The following is a 17,587-nucleotide window of genomic DNA, read 5'->3' as shown; positions in this document are numbered from 1 at the left end:
AGAGAGATTTCCCTAATTTTCCAATATAGATAATGCCTTTTAACGAGGGGAAAGATAGTTTAAGCTTTTGGATAGATCTGGTAATATCAGGTCTCGCAGGGTTCCAGGATAGAGGAATCAAAGGGGGAAGAGTGCCATGCAAAATCTTCAATGTTAGGCAGGCACATTTAAAGTAAACCCTAGAGATTACTGGGAGCCAGTGAAGCGGGGAAACATGATTATATTTGCTTTTTGCAAAGATCAACCTAGCTGCAGTATTCTGGATCTGTTGAAGTCTTTGAAGACTTTTCTGGGTTAGACTTAGATAGACCGAATTACAATAATCCAACCTCAAAAGAATGATTGATTGTACGAGGACAGCAAAATGTTGTTGGTGGAAGCAGGATCTCACTTTCCTGAGCTGTGTTTCGGCTGCCCCACTGCCCCAGGTACATTGTGAGCCCGCAGGGACAGACGGGGAAAAATGCTTGAGTACCTGAATAAATTCATGTAAAACCGTTCTGAGTTGTCTGGGAGAACGGTATAGAAAAATGAATGAATAAATAAAATAAAAAAATTAATGACAATATATCAAATGGTGCCTACTTAATATAAATAATCAAACCATGAGAACAATAAACTCATTATACATTAAAAATATGTATATGAATAAAATACATTAAAAAGTTATAAATCCATATTAATAAATGGATATAGAAGATGTAACATATACCACTGTACTTGTAGTAGGAAATCAAAACACCATATTGTGCAATAATGTACAATGATAATGGTAATGGGCACTTTTCACTGAATATCCGATAAAAGATCTAATAAGATATTTAAAAAATATATAAAAAGGATCTGGTAAGATATTAAAAGTAATTCTTAAATTCAATTACCGGTAACTATAATAGGATATTGCATAGATCATAATGAATAGGGAAGACATGTACATTAAAAATGCCATTTTATATAATTGGGCATCCTATCTACAAATAATATAAATTAAACAATATAAGGAAAACATACCTTATCACTCTTTCTAGTGGATCATCTTTCCACTAAATGAAACAATGTACTTAAAGCACCATAAAATAATCACAGATTGCCTAATAAGATAAAAAATAAATCATAAAACAATATGAAATGACCCTTTTTCCTCTTTTTTTAGGGGGGAGAGGGCAGGGCCACTTTGGCTTATATTCTAGTATATATGGTATTTGGTTTTCTTTTTCTTCGACTTGCCTCTGGTGAAGGCAGTGATCAGGGCACTGGCACTTGAGTGAGAGAAGAGGCTCAGAGGGTCAGGAGAGAGCCTTTGAATAAGTGTGACACTCCTATTAAGTGAGGCGTGATATCTGTGAATATGTAGCTATTGTTCAGTTATCATGCTTAGATAAACACTTAGAAGGCAAGCACAAACAGATGCATATGCCAAGTGAAAGACCCTTGGTGCATAGCCAAGTGTGACTCTGGTTTATGGAAACTAATGTTACCTTATGATCCCATTTAACATGACCTCCCAGATGAAGGCCAAGACAAAATTGCAGCCCTCCTTCTTCACATATTTGTGGTATCATCACGTTGCACCTGTTCATGCTCACCTTCAGACATGGCCCCAAACTTGAAAACTCGGATAAGCTGCTGCTTTTTAAAAATCCGCCCGGACATGCAGACAGTCCTCTAAAAAGAAGATATGTCTAGGTAGATCCGGACGTTTGGCAACCCTAGTCAACTAAGGCTTTTAGGGCTAGATTCTTGTCCGGGCTCCCTATTCACAACACGTCCTTATGCTAAGTAGGCCGATCGGAGGCATGCCCCCAATAACCACGCAGATCACAGAAGAGCGATCCTGACGCATGCGCAGACTTATCTTCTTTGCTTGTAGATGGTCTGCGCATGCGTCTAAGACCCCTCTGAGCAGCGACCTTTTTTTTAACTTTTTACTTTTTTGTAGCCCAGCGAGCCGGTGGTTTTAACCTGCTTTAAACCCACAGGTTAAAACCACGGGCTCGCAGTACGGGGAAGGGCAGGAGAGATCCGGGGCGTCAAGCAGGAGAGATCCGGGGATGAGCAGGGCGGCGATTCAGGGCAAAGCAGGCAGGAGAGATTGGGGAAATGGAGGGCGGCGATTCGGGAGAGAGAAGGCAGGAGAAATTGGGAAAGAGCAGAGCGGCGATTCGGGAGAGAGCAGGCAGGAGAGATTGGGGCAGAGCAGGCAGGAGAAATCCGGGGAAGAGCATCGGGGCGGCAGGCAGGAGAGATTCAGGGCAACAAAGAGCAGGGCTTCTATGGAGCTGGACAGTCAGAAAGACGTTTGCGACTGGTCGCTTCATGGGTTGATTGGCCAGCCTAGTCGGTTTCAAAAATTTCTTTTGGTGAATCGCGTCCCTGTCTACTTTGCACGCGTTTCCCCTCATTTGCATGCACGGATTGGAAGCAGATCGCAGGAGAGGTTAGTGAATCGGGCAGGAGGGAAATCCTGGTCGCAAAGTGGGGTACACGATCGGTTTGCTTAGTGAATCTAGCCCTTAGTAAAAATAAAAACAGGCAGTGCTGCTGGAAGGTGGAAGGAAGCAGAGAAATAGCATAATAACAGCAGATAAGCACTTTATGGCATATCCAGTCTGTCCAGTTACACTTCCTGGTGAAGTCTCACAGAGCTAGTTGGGTAATTTTTTTTTTTTTTTTTTGGGGGGGGAGGGGTTAAATCTTTATTGATTTTCAAACTTTGTTAGTGCAATACAATTGGTAAATTATAAATACTGCATAGAACGCATAGAATTATACAATTATTACATTAAACAATCATTTACGCCCATCCTCATCTTAATTATTAATACAATAATACATATGATGTGATTTCAATATTATGATTTAATAATTTAACTCCTCAACGTACATTTCCCTCCCCCCTACCCACCCACCCTCCCTGGATGTGTAAAGAATCTAATGAAAATGAGCTAGTTGATCTTTGACTTTTCCCTCAGTTCTTCAACTGCAGCTCATCTGTGCTTTTCTCATGCTTGCTTGAATTATTTGGGTTTGAAGTTAAAAAAAAAAAGAAAAAAGCTGAATTCCTAAGTTTCTACCTGAGTTTTGCTTTAGGAGACCAGATTTCAGCCGAAAATTCATTATAATGTAGGAGCTTAAAAGTTTTGCTTTAGGCCTGCCTGAAGAATCTTTAAAAAAAAATAATTATTAAAATAAAAAATATTGGGGCCCTTTTACTAAGGCACGCTAGCCGTTTTAGCGCACGCTAAATGCTAACGCGTGCCAACGCATCCATTATATCCTATGGATGCATTAGCATTTAGTGCACGCTAGCATTTAGGGCTCCTTTTACTAAGCTGCGGTAGGGTTTTTAGCGCGTACTGCAGATTAGCACATGCTAACCCTCGCGCTATGCGGAAAAACTAACGCCAGTTCTATGGAGGCGTTAGCACGCGTGGCATTGTAGTGCGCGCTAAAACCGCTAGCGCAGTTTAGTAAAAGGAGCCCTTAGTGTGCGCTAATGATGGCAGCCATTCAAGAAGTGGCGTGGGGCCAGGCTGGATACTAAAAAATCACTCCTGCCCTGCACCGCTGGCCGCGACATTGGAGAAGTAGACAGCTGGCAGCTGTCCAGCAAGGGAGCTATTTACCGGCAAGGGAGCTATTTCAAAAGGTACAAGGGGGGGGGGGTACTCCAGCCCCGCAGCTTATCTAAGGGGGGCAGCCTATCTAACAGCTTTAAAACCTACATTGGTGTTTCATGTTTCCCCGAAAATAAGACAGTGTCTTATATTCATTTGGGGCCCAAAAAAGGCACTAGGTCTTATTTTCAGGTAGGGCTTATTTTTTTTTCGTGTACATGATCTCTCCCTTCCTCTCCTTCATCCCAATTCCTTCTCTTTCCTTTCCCCCACATGTGCAACATCTTTCCTCCCCTCTCACCCATCCCTTTGTGCCTTCCCTCTGCAGCATCTTTCTATCCCTCCATCCCTCGTGCAGCAGAACTCCTGCCACTCAACCGAACCCCCGCTGACCCTTCATCCTTCCCTCCCAACCGATCCCCTCTGACCGCGACCATAAATACCTTCTGGCAAAGGAGCATCGGGCCAGCAGCGCTCACAGGCTGCTTCGCGGCCTTCTCGCTGGGGCCTTCTGAGTACTGATGACTGCCTGGATCTCATTGCCCCAGGTACATTAGGTAGATTGTGAGCCTACCTGGACAGACGGAAAAATGCTTGAGTACCTGAATACATTAATGTAAAGTTTGTAAACTGTTCTGAGCTCCCCTGGGAGAACGGTATAGAAAATTGAATAAATAAAGTTCACAAGTCTGTGACCTACGAGGAAAGGGGATTTATTAATTTGCTTTATTAACCGCCGACTATGAAGGCACTCGCAGCAGGGGAGCGACAACTCATACCCTACAATAATGTTGGAAATCGGACAACATGCAACTTAATACAAAGCTTAACAAGGACAAGAATGATTTGAAACAGACATAAAGACTATTGTATAGTTCCCTTTTCTGTCAAATGTCTGCATCTGCTTTCCCATTCTTTCTTATACTCTCTCTTGTTTGTCTGTGGCGTGGCTGCATGACATCACTGTATGAACACTATGACCCATCCTAGCCATTGTCATGCATTACCATTATGACATATCATTAGGCTGCATTGACACACAAGCCGCTGTAAAGCTACAAGTACCTACAAAGATCTCCTCTGTCTTCTCCCCCCCTTACGCCCCACCCCTCCACTCTCCTATCACCTTCCCAAACTCCAGTACAACCCTCTCTTACTCTCTCCACTAACAAATTGTACCTAAACGCATATAACTTTCCTTAAACTAAACTACTGTATTTCCCCCTTCTCTCTTTCTGCTATACTCTCCCTGCATTAAATTCTCTCCAAAATCTATAAATCCAAACACTAAACCTGTTGTATTACTTATATGTCTAGTTACTCTCCACTGTGTATGTTCATTTGTAGACCGTTCTGAGCTACTGGGAGGACGGGATAAAAATCCAAATAAATAAATAAATACCTCCCCATGCCAGGATCAAAATAGCATTCACTCTATAAATTAATGGACTCGGGTTTCAGATCTGTGTGAGAAAAGTACAAGCTGTGTCAAACTATTTTTATTTTTTAAATTTCCTTGTGGACGGCGAGTCTAAAATCCTCTGGAAACATTGGTTGCAGGCAGGCATACGTACTTTAGATCAGTGTTTTTCAACCTTTTTACACCTATGGACCGGCAGAAATAAAAAAATTATTCTGTGGACTGGCATCGGTCCGTGGTCCGGCGGTTGAAAAAAACTGGGCTAAGTTGTGGGCCAGACCCCGCCCATCTCTACTAATTGCACCTTGCACGTCCCGTGCCTCATCTGGAAGCCTTCCCTCTGACGTTGCAACGTCAGAGAGAAAGCTTCCGGTTCAGGCGCAGGATACCCGTAGGAGCTACTGCCCGTGGCTCTGTGCACTGAATCAGTTAGGAAGAGGGAGCTGGCTCGAAGATAACGTCGCATCGATTGCACTGTGGACCAACGGTTGAAGAACACTGTTTTGGGCCTGATGCACGTGCTGGCCCTGTGGACCGGCAGGAAATTTCTGTGAACCGGCACTGCTCCATAGACCAGTGGTTGAAGAACACTGCTTTAGATGATGTGATCTCAAATGGGAAAATGCTAAATTTACTACAGCTGCAACAATCATTCAGCATATCAAAGTCTCAAGCTTCTAAATGGTTGCAGTTTAAAACAGGCCATTCAGAAAGGGTTCCCTGATTGGTGGAATTTAAAAAATCAGTATAGCTTGCCGGGCCTATGTTTCCAGACAGATTTCCTAGGGCATCAAGCCGCCAAGTGGTATAAATTAATATCAGAATATTTTAATAAGATGCCCAAAACTAGCCTAAAAGACATTTGGAGCATTGAGATTAAGTAGAAGATTTCTGTTACTCAGTAGCCATGGATTTGGACTTGGAGGATGAGATGTACAGTGTCGGCATCTATGAGACAAACCTGGTCCTTTTTTTTACATAGAGTTTTTTTGAACCCCCAGTTCATTTGCAAAAGTTAGACAGTTCAAAGTCTAATAGATGCTGGCACTGTCATCTTGAAATAGGGACACCAGATCATCTGTTGTTCTATTGTGTCTTGATACTCAACTTTTGGAAATCAATATGGGGACAAATTAATTTGAAACTGGAAACTATGATAGTGTAATTTGTGGGACATTGTTGACATCTAAACCTCCATTAGAAAGATATAAAAGCAGACTCCTTATCATTATGATTGAGATTGCCATGAAAATGATTACCAAGAATTGGAAAAATTGGGACAGACTTAATTTTTCCTTTTGGTGGGAAACTTTGTCTATGTTATAAATATGAAAAAATGAATTCAGAAATGTTGGATCATAATAAACTATTTAAATTGACATGGGGTCCATTGACAAATTTTGTTAATTCTGATTAGTTGTATAATGTCTTTATTTTCTATTTGATTTGCACACACATCCGGGGGGGGGGGGGAATAATTTGTAGTATTCTTTGATTGATTGTAAGTGCTGTCTATGACTTTAATTGTATGTATATTTTAATGCACTTTGTTTTCGAATTGAAAATTAATAAAGATTTATAAACAAAAATAAATTTCCTTGTGGAAAGGTTAATTCAAATAAATAGAGATAAAACAAAGAAAAGAAAATGAGGTGATACCTTTTTTTATTGGACTAACTTAATATAGTTTTTGATTAGCTGATTAGATTGAATGTACGAGAGTTAGTCCAATAAAAAAGGTATCATCTTATTTTCTTTTCCTTGTTTTATCTCTGTTTTTTACCTTTATAAGTGAACTAACATGGCTGCCACACCACTTTACCTCTCATGAGAAATTCATGATCTCAAGAGATCAGTTGTCCAAGAAATAAGGAGAAATCAGTTTGATGGTGACATGGTCATGTGTCTTAGTTGGAGCAGAAGAGCTCCGACTTTTTAATTATACTGCAGAAACCACAGTGCCACACAAAATGAGTGTCAAAGAGCCAGGAGTGTCTAGAAGTAGCCCTTTAGAAGCTGGGCCACATCCTTACCCTGTAATGCTATGTTTGAGGGATAGGGCCGAATTGTTATGGTGGACTGAACGTTGTGTTGCTGCTCTTTCTTCCTAGGTGATGCTAGGCTGCACTTCCTGGTGCTGGTGACTGGCTGTACATCAGTGGGCAGGATCCTGGAAACTGAAGTGTACAAAATCACAGCGGTGGACTTTTGTGCCCTGCAGGAGGGAATCAAGGAAGAAGAGCGCGTCACTGCACTCAGAAAGCTCCTGAGCTCTGGGATGTTTTACTTTTCTTGTCCTAATGCTGGATCGAGCTTTGACCTGACAGTGAGGGCACAGAAGCAGGATACTGAGGGCAGCAACGAGACAGGCAGCTGTTTCTTCTGGTTAGTAGTAAATTGTCATCTTGGATGAGGAGCAGAGGCATAGCTACCATTATCGAGCCAGACAAAATGACCAGGTGGTTAATTCATCTTTCCTTCTGCAAATCCAGCTTCCTTCCCTTTTCTTGCTGCCTGTCAGCCACCCCTCAACTATGGATCTGACGTCTCTTCAACTCCCCTCCCATCCCCGTGTGGTCTGATATCTTTCTTGCCCCTGCTGCCCGCATCAATGCTCCAAACATATACATGGTTCTTATGTTCACCGGCAGAGGCAGCGATTGAAACATGCTGCCTCTTCCTGGCCCCACCTGGGCCTTTCCTAGGCTAAGTCCTTCCTCTATGTTGCAACTTCCTATGGGATCTGGCCCTGGCCTAGGCTGGACCATCCTCTTCAGACACTTAATGATTTTGATAAATTCAAAACGATCAATACACTATCTCAGAGGCTGGACCAGGCAGAGGAAGCCTGATTCAATCGCAGCCTCAGCCAGCAATCTTGAGGACCATTGGGGAAGGGGGAAGGACAGAGAGATACTGGGCTCATTTGGGTTAGTGGAGGGAGGTCAGAGAGAGTCAGTTCTATGCACGTTGGGGGGCAGAGAGATGCTGAACCTGTGTGGATTGGGTAAAAGAGTAGAGAGATGCTGGACCTATGCAGACAGAGAGATACTAGGCCCGTGCGGATTGGTAAGGAGAGCACAGAGAGATGTCCAGCCGATGTAGATTGTGAAGGCAGAAAGATACTGGACCTATGTAGATTGGGGAAGGAAGGGTAGAGATATTTGGAGCCTGTAAAGAGAGAAAGGGGAGGATTAAAGAGCTGCCAGACCTGCAGAGGGGAGAAATGTTGGAACTGAGGGATGGAATAAGAAAAGAGAAACAGGTGTGGGACCTGGAAGGGGAGAGAAGAAGAGGAAAGAAAGAGAAAGACCTTGAGTAAAGTGGAGGAAGAAAGATGTTGGATTGGGGGGAAAGAGATAGAGAGATCTGGACCAAAGTGGAGGAGAGAGATATTGGATCTGGGAGGGAAGCAGTTGGAAGGGAGAGAGAGACCTACAGGAGGGAGAAAAAGAAGGAGAAATGGTATTTTGGGGAGTTGGTGAAGTGGAGAGAAAGACTGGACTGGAGAAAAAGATGTTGGACTGGGAGAAAGGGAGGGAAGGAGAGAGAGTCTAGACCAGTGGTGGAGGGTGCAGGAGGAAGGGAAGAGAGAGGATAGACATAGAGAAGGATTAGAATATCAGAAAGGACATACAGACCATGGAAGAAGCATAGGAAAAGGGACACAGAAGAGAGATACTAAATAGAAAAGGAATTTGATACATATAATATAACTAGACAGGCTTTCTACTTAAATACACTATATTTATTAAATAACTCAAATCACAGCACCATTTTACATATTAAACAAAATGAATGAATCCATCTTGCACTTCCAATTGATAAAATCTGTATTGTCCACCTGGGCAGCAGTCTGGTGGAAGAAAACCTGGGGCCCGGATTCTGTGTAGGATGCCTGTCTCGGAAGCTAACGGGCATCCTATACAGAATCGCGCCTAAGTCCGCCTAAAAAGAACCCAATTCTCTAACCGACATTCAAGCTACAGACACCGGTTAGAGAATCGGGTTGCCGCTGAGCTTATCGTGGCAAGGGATCTCCCCGATGCGATAAGTTTAGTGGCAACCTGTCCCCCCCCCCCCCCCCCGTGAAGACTACTGGCAGGAGGGATGCCCAAACCCTCCTGCCAGAACACCCCCACCCCCGTAGATCACCCAGCCCACCCCTGGACTCCCCCCAACCACCGCACCCCCACTAGAACTCCTCCTAACCCCATGAACGCTGCCCTTACCTTTTTTGTTGTCCAGCTGGATGGGTCCTCCGGCTGGCCAACATGCCCGCCTCCGTCTGAATGGCGGGCCTGCCTCTTCCCAGTGCATTGTGGGATGCACCAGGGAGAGGCCTAAGGCCTGATTGACCCAGGTGCCTAAGGCCCCACCCATAGGAGGTGCCTTAGGCACCTGGGCCAACCAGAATCTTAGGTTGACCCATATGCCTAAGGCCCTGCCCATAAGCACATGGGCCAACCTAAGATTCCGGTTGGTCCAGGTGCCTAAGGCCACTCCTTTGGGCGGGGCCTTAGGCACCTGGGTCAATCAGGCCTTAGGCCTCTCCCTGGTGCATCCCACAATGCACTGGGAAGGGGCAGATCTGCCATTCAGACAGAGACAGGCCATATGGAGAGAGGTCCCAGCCGGCCAGCCAACAAAAAAGGTTATGGGGGGGCTGGAGGGGAGTAAAGGGGAGTCTGGGGGCGGGCTGGGCGATCTACTGGGGGCAGGTTCCGGCAGGAGGGATTGGGCATCCCTCCTGCCGGCAATGTATAGTGGGGGGTTTCTGGCAGGAGGTATCTCCACATGTAATTCTTGTCTGCACACTAACTTGCCAGTGGCAGGCTAGAGTCTGAGGCTTTTTCCTCCTTCTTTAAAACAAACCCAGTCAATTGTGAGCTGAATGTGTTAAGAGCAATCCTTTGGATAGAGAGGTTTGTGAATTGTACAGGGGTTTGTGGAAGAGTTGAACACTTAGGTCCCCCCCCTGGATCTGTCTGCTATTTGTGAATCTGTGTACAAGTGAATACATTTTTTTTTACTCCATCATAAATTACAAAGACTAGGGACCACTCAATGAAGTTACAGGAAAATATTTTTAAAACCAGTAGGAGGAAATATTTTTTCACTCATAAACTAGTTAAGCTCTGAAGCAAGTTGCCAGATAATGTGGTAACAGCAGTTAAAGTAGATCGGTTTAAAAAAAAACTTTGGACAGGATCCTAGAGGAAAAGTCTATAGTCTGCTATTGAGATAGACACGGAGGAAGCTACTGCTTGCCCTGGATCAGTAACATGGTTGCTACTATTTGGATTTTTGCCAAGTACTTGTGACCTGATTTGGCCACTATGGAAACAGGATTCTGGGCTAGATGAATGACTATTCTTATGTTAAGTCCTGGACTTTGGATGTTGCAGTGATAATGCTCACAGCCCTAGGGTGTGGAGGGGGTCATGTTGAATGTGCTACCTATAGGTGATATTTAGGATGGACTTATGTAAGGTTATGGGAGCTGCCAAACTGCCACTGCAGTGACTGGATTATGGAGGGAAGGAGAGTCCTGGGCTGTAATTGGGGAACAACATCTGGAGAGTGCAGATGTGCTTCTCACTGCCTGTCATGAATGGCAGCAAGTGGGGATGGGATAAGATTTTCTTGGATTTGGAAACTCAGGTGTGAAGGAAGGTGAGACAGGCCAAAGTCCAGATTTGCAGGTGACAGACTTCAAAGTTGTTAAAACGACATGCTGACCATGAGAAATTTCAGACAGCAAATGAAATTTAATGTAAACAAGTGCAGGGTCATGCACATTGGGAAATATAACCCAAAGAAAAGAAAATGGTAAAACTAGAGGGCATAATTTGAGGTTGCGGGGAGGAAGACTCAGGAGCAATGTTAGGAAATTCTTTTTCACGGAGAGGGTGGTAGATGCCTGGAATGTCCTCTCGTGGGAAGTGATGGAGAGGAAAACAGTGTTGGAATTCAAAAAAATGTGGGATAAACATAAAGGATCTCTAATTAGAAAACGAATAATGTAAATTAAAGAACTAAGGCCGGTACCGGACAGACTTACACGGTCTGTGTCCCATATGTGATGATTTGGTGTAGGATGGGCTGGGGAGGGCATCAACGGGAGCTCCACTGACTTGGAACATGAGGATGTTAGTGGCCAGACTTTATGGTAGATATCCTGCAAACAGGATGGTTGGATAGGTTGGAGTGAGCTTGGACGGCAACTTCAGCATTTGGAACCTAGGACAATACCAATTGGAAATGCTGCTTCTTTATGTCCCACCCCTAGTCAATCTAGACGTTATTACCCTGCTTCAATCAACATTATTTGACTTTTGCATATCTACAGAAAACCCAATAATATTGGGCGATTTTTAATGTCCACTTTGATGTGTAAGAGAATACTCTCTCATCTGATTTAATAGATTTCATCTCTGATCTAAATCTAGTCACTATGATTTCTAAACCAATACACATTGCTGGTCATACAATAGATATGATCCTGACTTCAAACTCCCTAAAGTCAAACTTTTCGGTATCAAATATCTACGCTGTACCCTGGTTTGATCACAATCTAATAACAATAAAATATTTTCAATCACAAAACTTAGGGCCTCTTTTACAAAGCCCTGCGCTAATGGCACCAAAGCCCATAGAGATTTAAAGGGCTTCAAGGCTGTTGCCACGAGACAGACGCTAGTGCGGCTTTGTAAAAGAGGCAGCTAGTCTCAGGGTCACCCAAACTAATATTTTTTCGAAACTACACTAATCTAGACCAGTGGTCCCCAACCCTTTCCTTGAGGACCACCAGGCCAATCGGGTTTTCAGGCATGAATATGCATGGAGCAGATTTGCATGCCTGTCACTTCCATTATATGCAAATCTCTCTTATGCATATTCCAGGACAGGATTGGGGACCACTGATCTAGACAATTCGGCAGTCGCCTCAGCTATCAAGTTGAACATCAATGACTTTGATAAATCTGTCACTTGAAGACCAATCATCCAAGTGGGATAAGTTTTGCACAGATTTGTTAAACAAATTGGCTCCTACTAAAACAAAATTAATATTGGTTAAAAAAACAAAAAAGCCCTTGGTATACAGCCGAGTTAACATTAATTAAAAATCAATTATGTGCTCTTGAAAGAAAATGGCATCGGACTAAAAAACACCTTTGAATTTATCAAGATATCAGGAACAAGCAAACCATTATAAGATTAAAATAAAGCTGCAAAGAAAGAGTACCGTACTATAAGAAACGAATTGGAAAGGCAAAAAACTCGTTCTAAATATTAAAATCATTAACTATGGGCTCCTTTTATCAAGGTGCGGTAGGGGTTTAACGCGCAGAATACCGCGTGTTAAAACTGCCTGCCGTGCTAGTTGCTAACGCCTTCATTGACGAGGCGTTAGTTTTTTGGCTTGCCGCAGGGGTTTGCGCATGATGAAATGTCCGACGCGCTAACCCTGCTAGCGCACCTTAATAAAAGGAGCCCTATGTTTAAACCCCAAAGTAATACCGATTCTGTTATTACAATTACCACCCAAGGTCTAGCACTTTACTTTAAAGAAAACCTCATCAATATCATAAGTCAATTCAGATCAAAAACTGAACTAGACCCTACAGAACTTGATACCTTGCCATTTTCCAAAATGTGGCCGGTTCAATTTACCATCTATAAGCGACTTTCAACAGCTGTTTTAATCCATAAATTTAAAAAGCAATAAATCTGAAATTATCCCGCCATTTGTCTTAAAACGTCTTTTCAATAAGTTAGGGCCATTTATACATAAAATCATCACCAGCAGCCTAGAAACAGGATTTCTTCCAAAATCCTGGAAACAGGCAACAATCCACCCAATTCTCAAAAATCCAAAGGCAAATCATAATGACATCACGCATTTTTGACCAATAGCTAAAATTCCATTCCTAGCTAAATTGACCGAAAAGGTAGTATTCAATCAGATATCTGAATTTATAGATAAAATGAGAGTATTGCATCCTAATCAAACAGGATTCCGGAAATATTACTCAACAGAACACTCGATGATAGGTATGACTACAGATATCCTTTATTTTTTAGATCATCACCGATCTGTTCTCCTCATATCCACAGATTTTTCTTCTGCATTCGACGCCTTTGATCACCATCTCCTTATAAAAAGACTGAAATCCATAGGAATTAGTGATACTGTGCTTCAATGGTTTCAGTCTTATTTTTCAGAAAGATCATCAAATATTATCTTTAATAATTCCACCTCAGACCTGATATCTACCAACTATGGCATCCCACAGGGGTCGATATTATCCCCCCTCTACTATTTAACATCTTTTTAGCCCCTCTGCTGACTCTTTTGTCAATCTATTGGGTTTACAGCATTCGCCTAAGCGGATGATCTTCAACTCCTGCTTCCATTAGACTCATATTCCACAGAGGAATTCCAAAATATCAATAAGAAATTAAGTACAATCTCTGACTGGCTTGATGAAAATAAACTAGTAATGAATACAGATAAAACAAAAATAATACACTTCCCTTAGAAAGAAGGACTAAATCTCACCGCCCCAATCAACATAAATAATATCCAATTGCAGGAAGTCACTAAGATTAGAGTTTTAGGGTTTATTCTGGATCAAAAATTGACATATCACAATCAGATTAGTGCAGTAGTAAGAGGTTGTTTTCAGAGGTTACAAATGATCAGATCAATTGCTCCTTTCTTGGACTCATCACTGAATATCCTTGTACATTCGCTGATCATTTCAAAGTTAGATTATTGCAACTCGCTCTATACAGGAGTAGCTCTTAAAGAAATCCGTCGATTACAACAAATTCAAAACACCGCAATTAAAATTATAACGAACAGGAAAAAATTTGATCATGTGACTCCTTTTCTTAAAGAAGCTCATTGGCTTCCAATTGTTCACAGAATCTCCTGTAAAATAGCACTATTAACATTCAAAATATTAACAACTAAAGCGCCATCATTTCTAGAAAGGTACATTATTCCATATATTACTACTGGAAGTTTGAGATCAGAGGACAAAAACCTTCTAGTAATTCCATCACTTAGTATGATAAATACAAGACAAGATACTATCTTTGCGGTTACAGCGCACAGAATATGGAACTCCTTACCATCATTTATTAAGGAAGAAAAATCACTAAGTAAATTTAAAGAACTGTTAAAATGCTGGTTGTACAAGGATGCTTTTGAGACCTAATCATCGGAGTCTCTTTTAATCCTATTCTCTGCATAAATTCAAATGTCCTCTGTCTTAGGCTCCGAGAAATTTTAAAAAAGGTTCTTAATTTTCTTTTCAATTTTTATCAATACTTTTCAATTTTTTTTACCTTCCTTTTGTACATTCCTCTCATGTGTCCTTTACTATGCTTATTGTAATTCTCCCTACTTCCCTTATGTATCAGTACGTCATGTTTGTGTGTTTCTGTTGTAGTTAATAATTAAGACCCTGTTTTTAATTGTAAGTCGCTTTGAATTAATAATATTGCAATACATCAAAATTTTAATAAAACTTGAAACAGTCTGACCCAGAAATATCAGCGAAGAGACAAGTTAATTTACAGTACATTACTGATTTCTATTCCGCCAATACCTGGCGGATTACAAAAGAAGTTATCTGGCCATTTCCAGAGGAATTGAAGAGTAGAGCGAGTTGCTTCAGAGAATTGGGATGAGTCTTGCGGTGTTAGTTTGTCTTCAAGGATTTCTTGAATAGGATGGTTTTTATTTCTTTTCTAAACGATTTGTAGTCTGGAGTCGTTATCAGTAAATTGGAGAGTTGGTAGTCTAGTTTTGCTGCTTGAGTGGCTAGAAGGCCATTGTACAGTTTTTTTCGTTTGACGTCTCTGATTGGGGGATGAGTGAAAGGTTTGTGTGGTTCTCCTGTGTCTGGTTGAGGTAGTTTGGATTAGGCGGTTGTTTAAGTAGGCTGGACTATCTCCATTTAATCATGTATTTGAATGGGTATAACTAATGGGCAGACTGGATGGACCGTTTAGGTTTTTATCTGCCGTCATTTTACTATGTTTTTACAACTTCCATGTTGCTAGTTTCCACATTAGGACTCGCTACCAAGGGAAATGACTTGAGTTATTGCAGACAGTATGTTGAAATGTGCTCAGTGCAGCAGCAGCAACGGGCAAATGGAATGTTAGGAATTATTAGAAAAGGAAACAGATGACCGCTAATTAATTGTTTACTCTTACAAACCGTGCAAAGACTAAGTAAGGGACACTCCATGTACATTTAAACCACATAGGAGAAAATAGTTTTACACTCAACCTATAGATAAACTGTGGAACTCATTGCTTGAGCAGTTTAAAAGCAGTTAATGTAAAAGGCTGGACACATTCCTGAAGTAAAAGTCCATAAACCTTTGTTAAAGTAGACCTGGAAAAAGCCAAAGCTTATCTTTGGGAGTCAGTAGCATGGAATCTTGCCACCTTCTTTGGGACTCTGTCAGGCACGTGTGACCTGGTCTGGCTTTTATTGGAAACGGGATACCGGCTAAATCAGGGGTGGGCAACTCCGGTCCTCGAGGGCCGGAATCCAGTCGGGTTTTCAGGATTTCCCCAAAGAATATGCATGAGATCTTATTTGTGTGCACTGCTTTCAATGCATATTCATTGGGGAAATCCTGAAAACCCGACTGGATTCCGGCCATCAAGGACTGGAGTTGCCCACTCCTAGGCTAAATAGACAGGTGACTCTCTCCATTGGTGCTACATTTAAGAACTTGACTTCTCTCACGTCAACAACAGACAATTTTGGTTCCACTTTGTGAAATGCCTTGCCTCAGCAGGTAGACCCTGTTCATTCTGCTTTGGAGTGTCACAAAGCGGTAAAACTTTCTTCTGTGCCTAAGCTTTTATATCTCTGTTGAGGAAGCCCTATTATGTATCGCTGTTTATCAGTGCTGGTTAGTAACATTTTGGAGCCCTTCTACTAAAGGGTATTTAAGCAGTCAACGCGCAAATTAGCACAGGTTAACCCGCTTCTCAAGCACATCAGCTCCGGGTGGTAGATTAGCAGCTGGCATGCACTAATTCATACTGTAAATGCATTATGTGTTAGGAGGTAGGACTAGGTGGGTCATGGATACAGGGGGGCCTGGGTACCGTCTTGGTGGGAGCACCAACACCCTTCCTCCTCTTGCCCCCCCTCCAGTACTGCGTGCGCACCCTTTCCCCCGTACCTCTTTAACGTTCCTAGTGCAAGCAGCAACAGCTTTTCCTCCGACGTCACTTCCTGGACCCGTGCCTAGGAAAGTGACATCTGAGGAAGAGGCGACGCTGGCGAGAGCAGTAGGTCGGGGTTGCTGCTTGCGCCGGGAACATTAAAAGAGGTACAGGAGAAGGAATGGGGCAGGAAAGGAGGGGGGCAGAGAAGAGGGTAGGGGAGAGGTGTTATTGCCCCGGGCGCTTCTCGCCCTCCCTACACTATTACATGGATAACATGTTGCGGTTGGTGCAGAAAACATTCCATGGACTGTCAATGAGCTGTTGGCGCTGCCTCAGGAGGAGGTGCCAAGTATCTGCACTAATTGTTAGCAGTGTTAACATGCAGTAATAATCATTTCTGCATGGTAATTGCAGAAGACATGCTCCTAACAGCTGGTGCAAAGCGTTTGTACTATAGGCACATTAATTTTTGATGTTAAGTGCAAAAACTTAGCACACTTTAGTGAAGGATCTCTTTGTTCATATTTTGGATTGGCAGAACAGAAATAAATGTGTGAAATGAGCTTGCGAAAGTCTCTTCTTATAGACAGGAATCAACATTGTGTGTCTGATTCACATTATCCTCCACATGGCGCTGTGAATGCTTTCAGCTAGCATGTTCCTCTTCACATCTCTTGTGAGCCGATGCTCAAAACCTAACGCCGGCACTAGAAGCGATTAGCACTGGAATAGCGTTAGGGTGCACAGAATGCTCTTATGGTATCAACGCAGACCACAATTAAATGCATTTAAGTGTGGTCATTAATTAACCCACCATATGTTAAAAAAAAAAAAAAAAGATCTGTCCAGTGACTTTAGCACTGGAATACTAATGCCTAGTCCAGGGCAGCGTTGGAACATTGGCTGAGAGAAGCGATGTCTAAGGGCACCCCTTCTCTCCCACCAACCCAACCACCCTTCCCTGCTGGATGAACTCTCCAACCACTCCCTCGACCCGACCCAACATGATCTGATCCCCTGGCTGGGCTTGACCAGGCCTCCTAATTATCACTGCCCTGGTGGTCTACTGACTCAAACTCCCCCCAGCCCTGATGGTCCACATAACTTTGACGTAAAAGGCAGGATGGATATCTATTCCCCTCTTGCCTCTAAGCCACCCTTTTCAAAATGGCAGCACCATGCCCCTGCTTGGTGCATCCTGGGATGCCCAGAGCAGGGCCTAAGTACCATATAAGGATTTTCTTTCCTTATATGGTGCTTTGGCCCCTCCTAATGCATCCCAAAATGCACCAGGCATGGGAAGGGTACTGCCATTTTGAAAAGGGCTGTCTAGAGGCAG

The 17,587-nt window shown here is 42.7% G+C and overlaps 1 protein-coding gene across 2 annotated transcripts in view; it reads left to right on the top strand.

Annotated features, from left to right (window-relative positions):
- The window catches only part of SYNJ2 (synaptojanin 2), a 201,616-nt gene that overhangs the window by 67,411 nt on the left and 116,618 nt on the right, over positions 1–17,587 (top strand). For both annotated transcript variants that reach the window (XM_033937185.1, XM_033937184.1), the window contains exon 3: positions 7,149–7,422. In XM_033937185.1, coding sequence (XP_033793076.1) covers positions 7,149–7,422 — 274 coding nt within the window. The remainder of the gene's footprint in view (positions 1–7,148; positions 7,423–17,587) is intronic.

This window comes from Geotrypetes seraphini, chromosome 3 (assembly GCF_902459505.1).
Source record: "Geotrypetes seraphini chromosome 3, aGeoSer1.1, whole genome shotgun sequence".
Lineage (NCBI taxonomy): Eukaryota > Metazoa > Chordata > Amphibia > Gymnophiona > Dermophiidae > Geotrypetes > Geotrypetes seraphini.
This window is presented reverse-complemented; position numbering and strand designations above follow the sequence as displayed.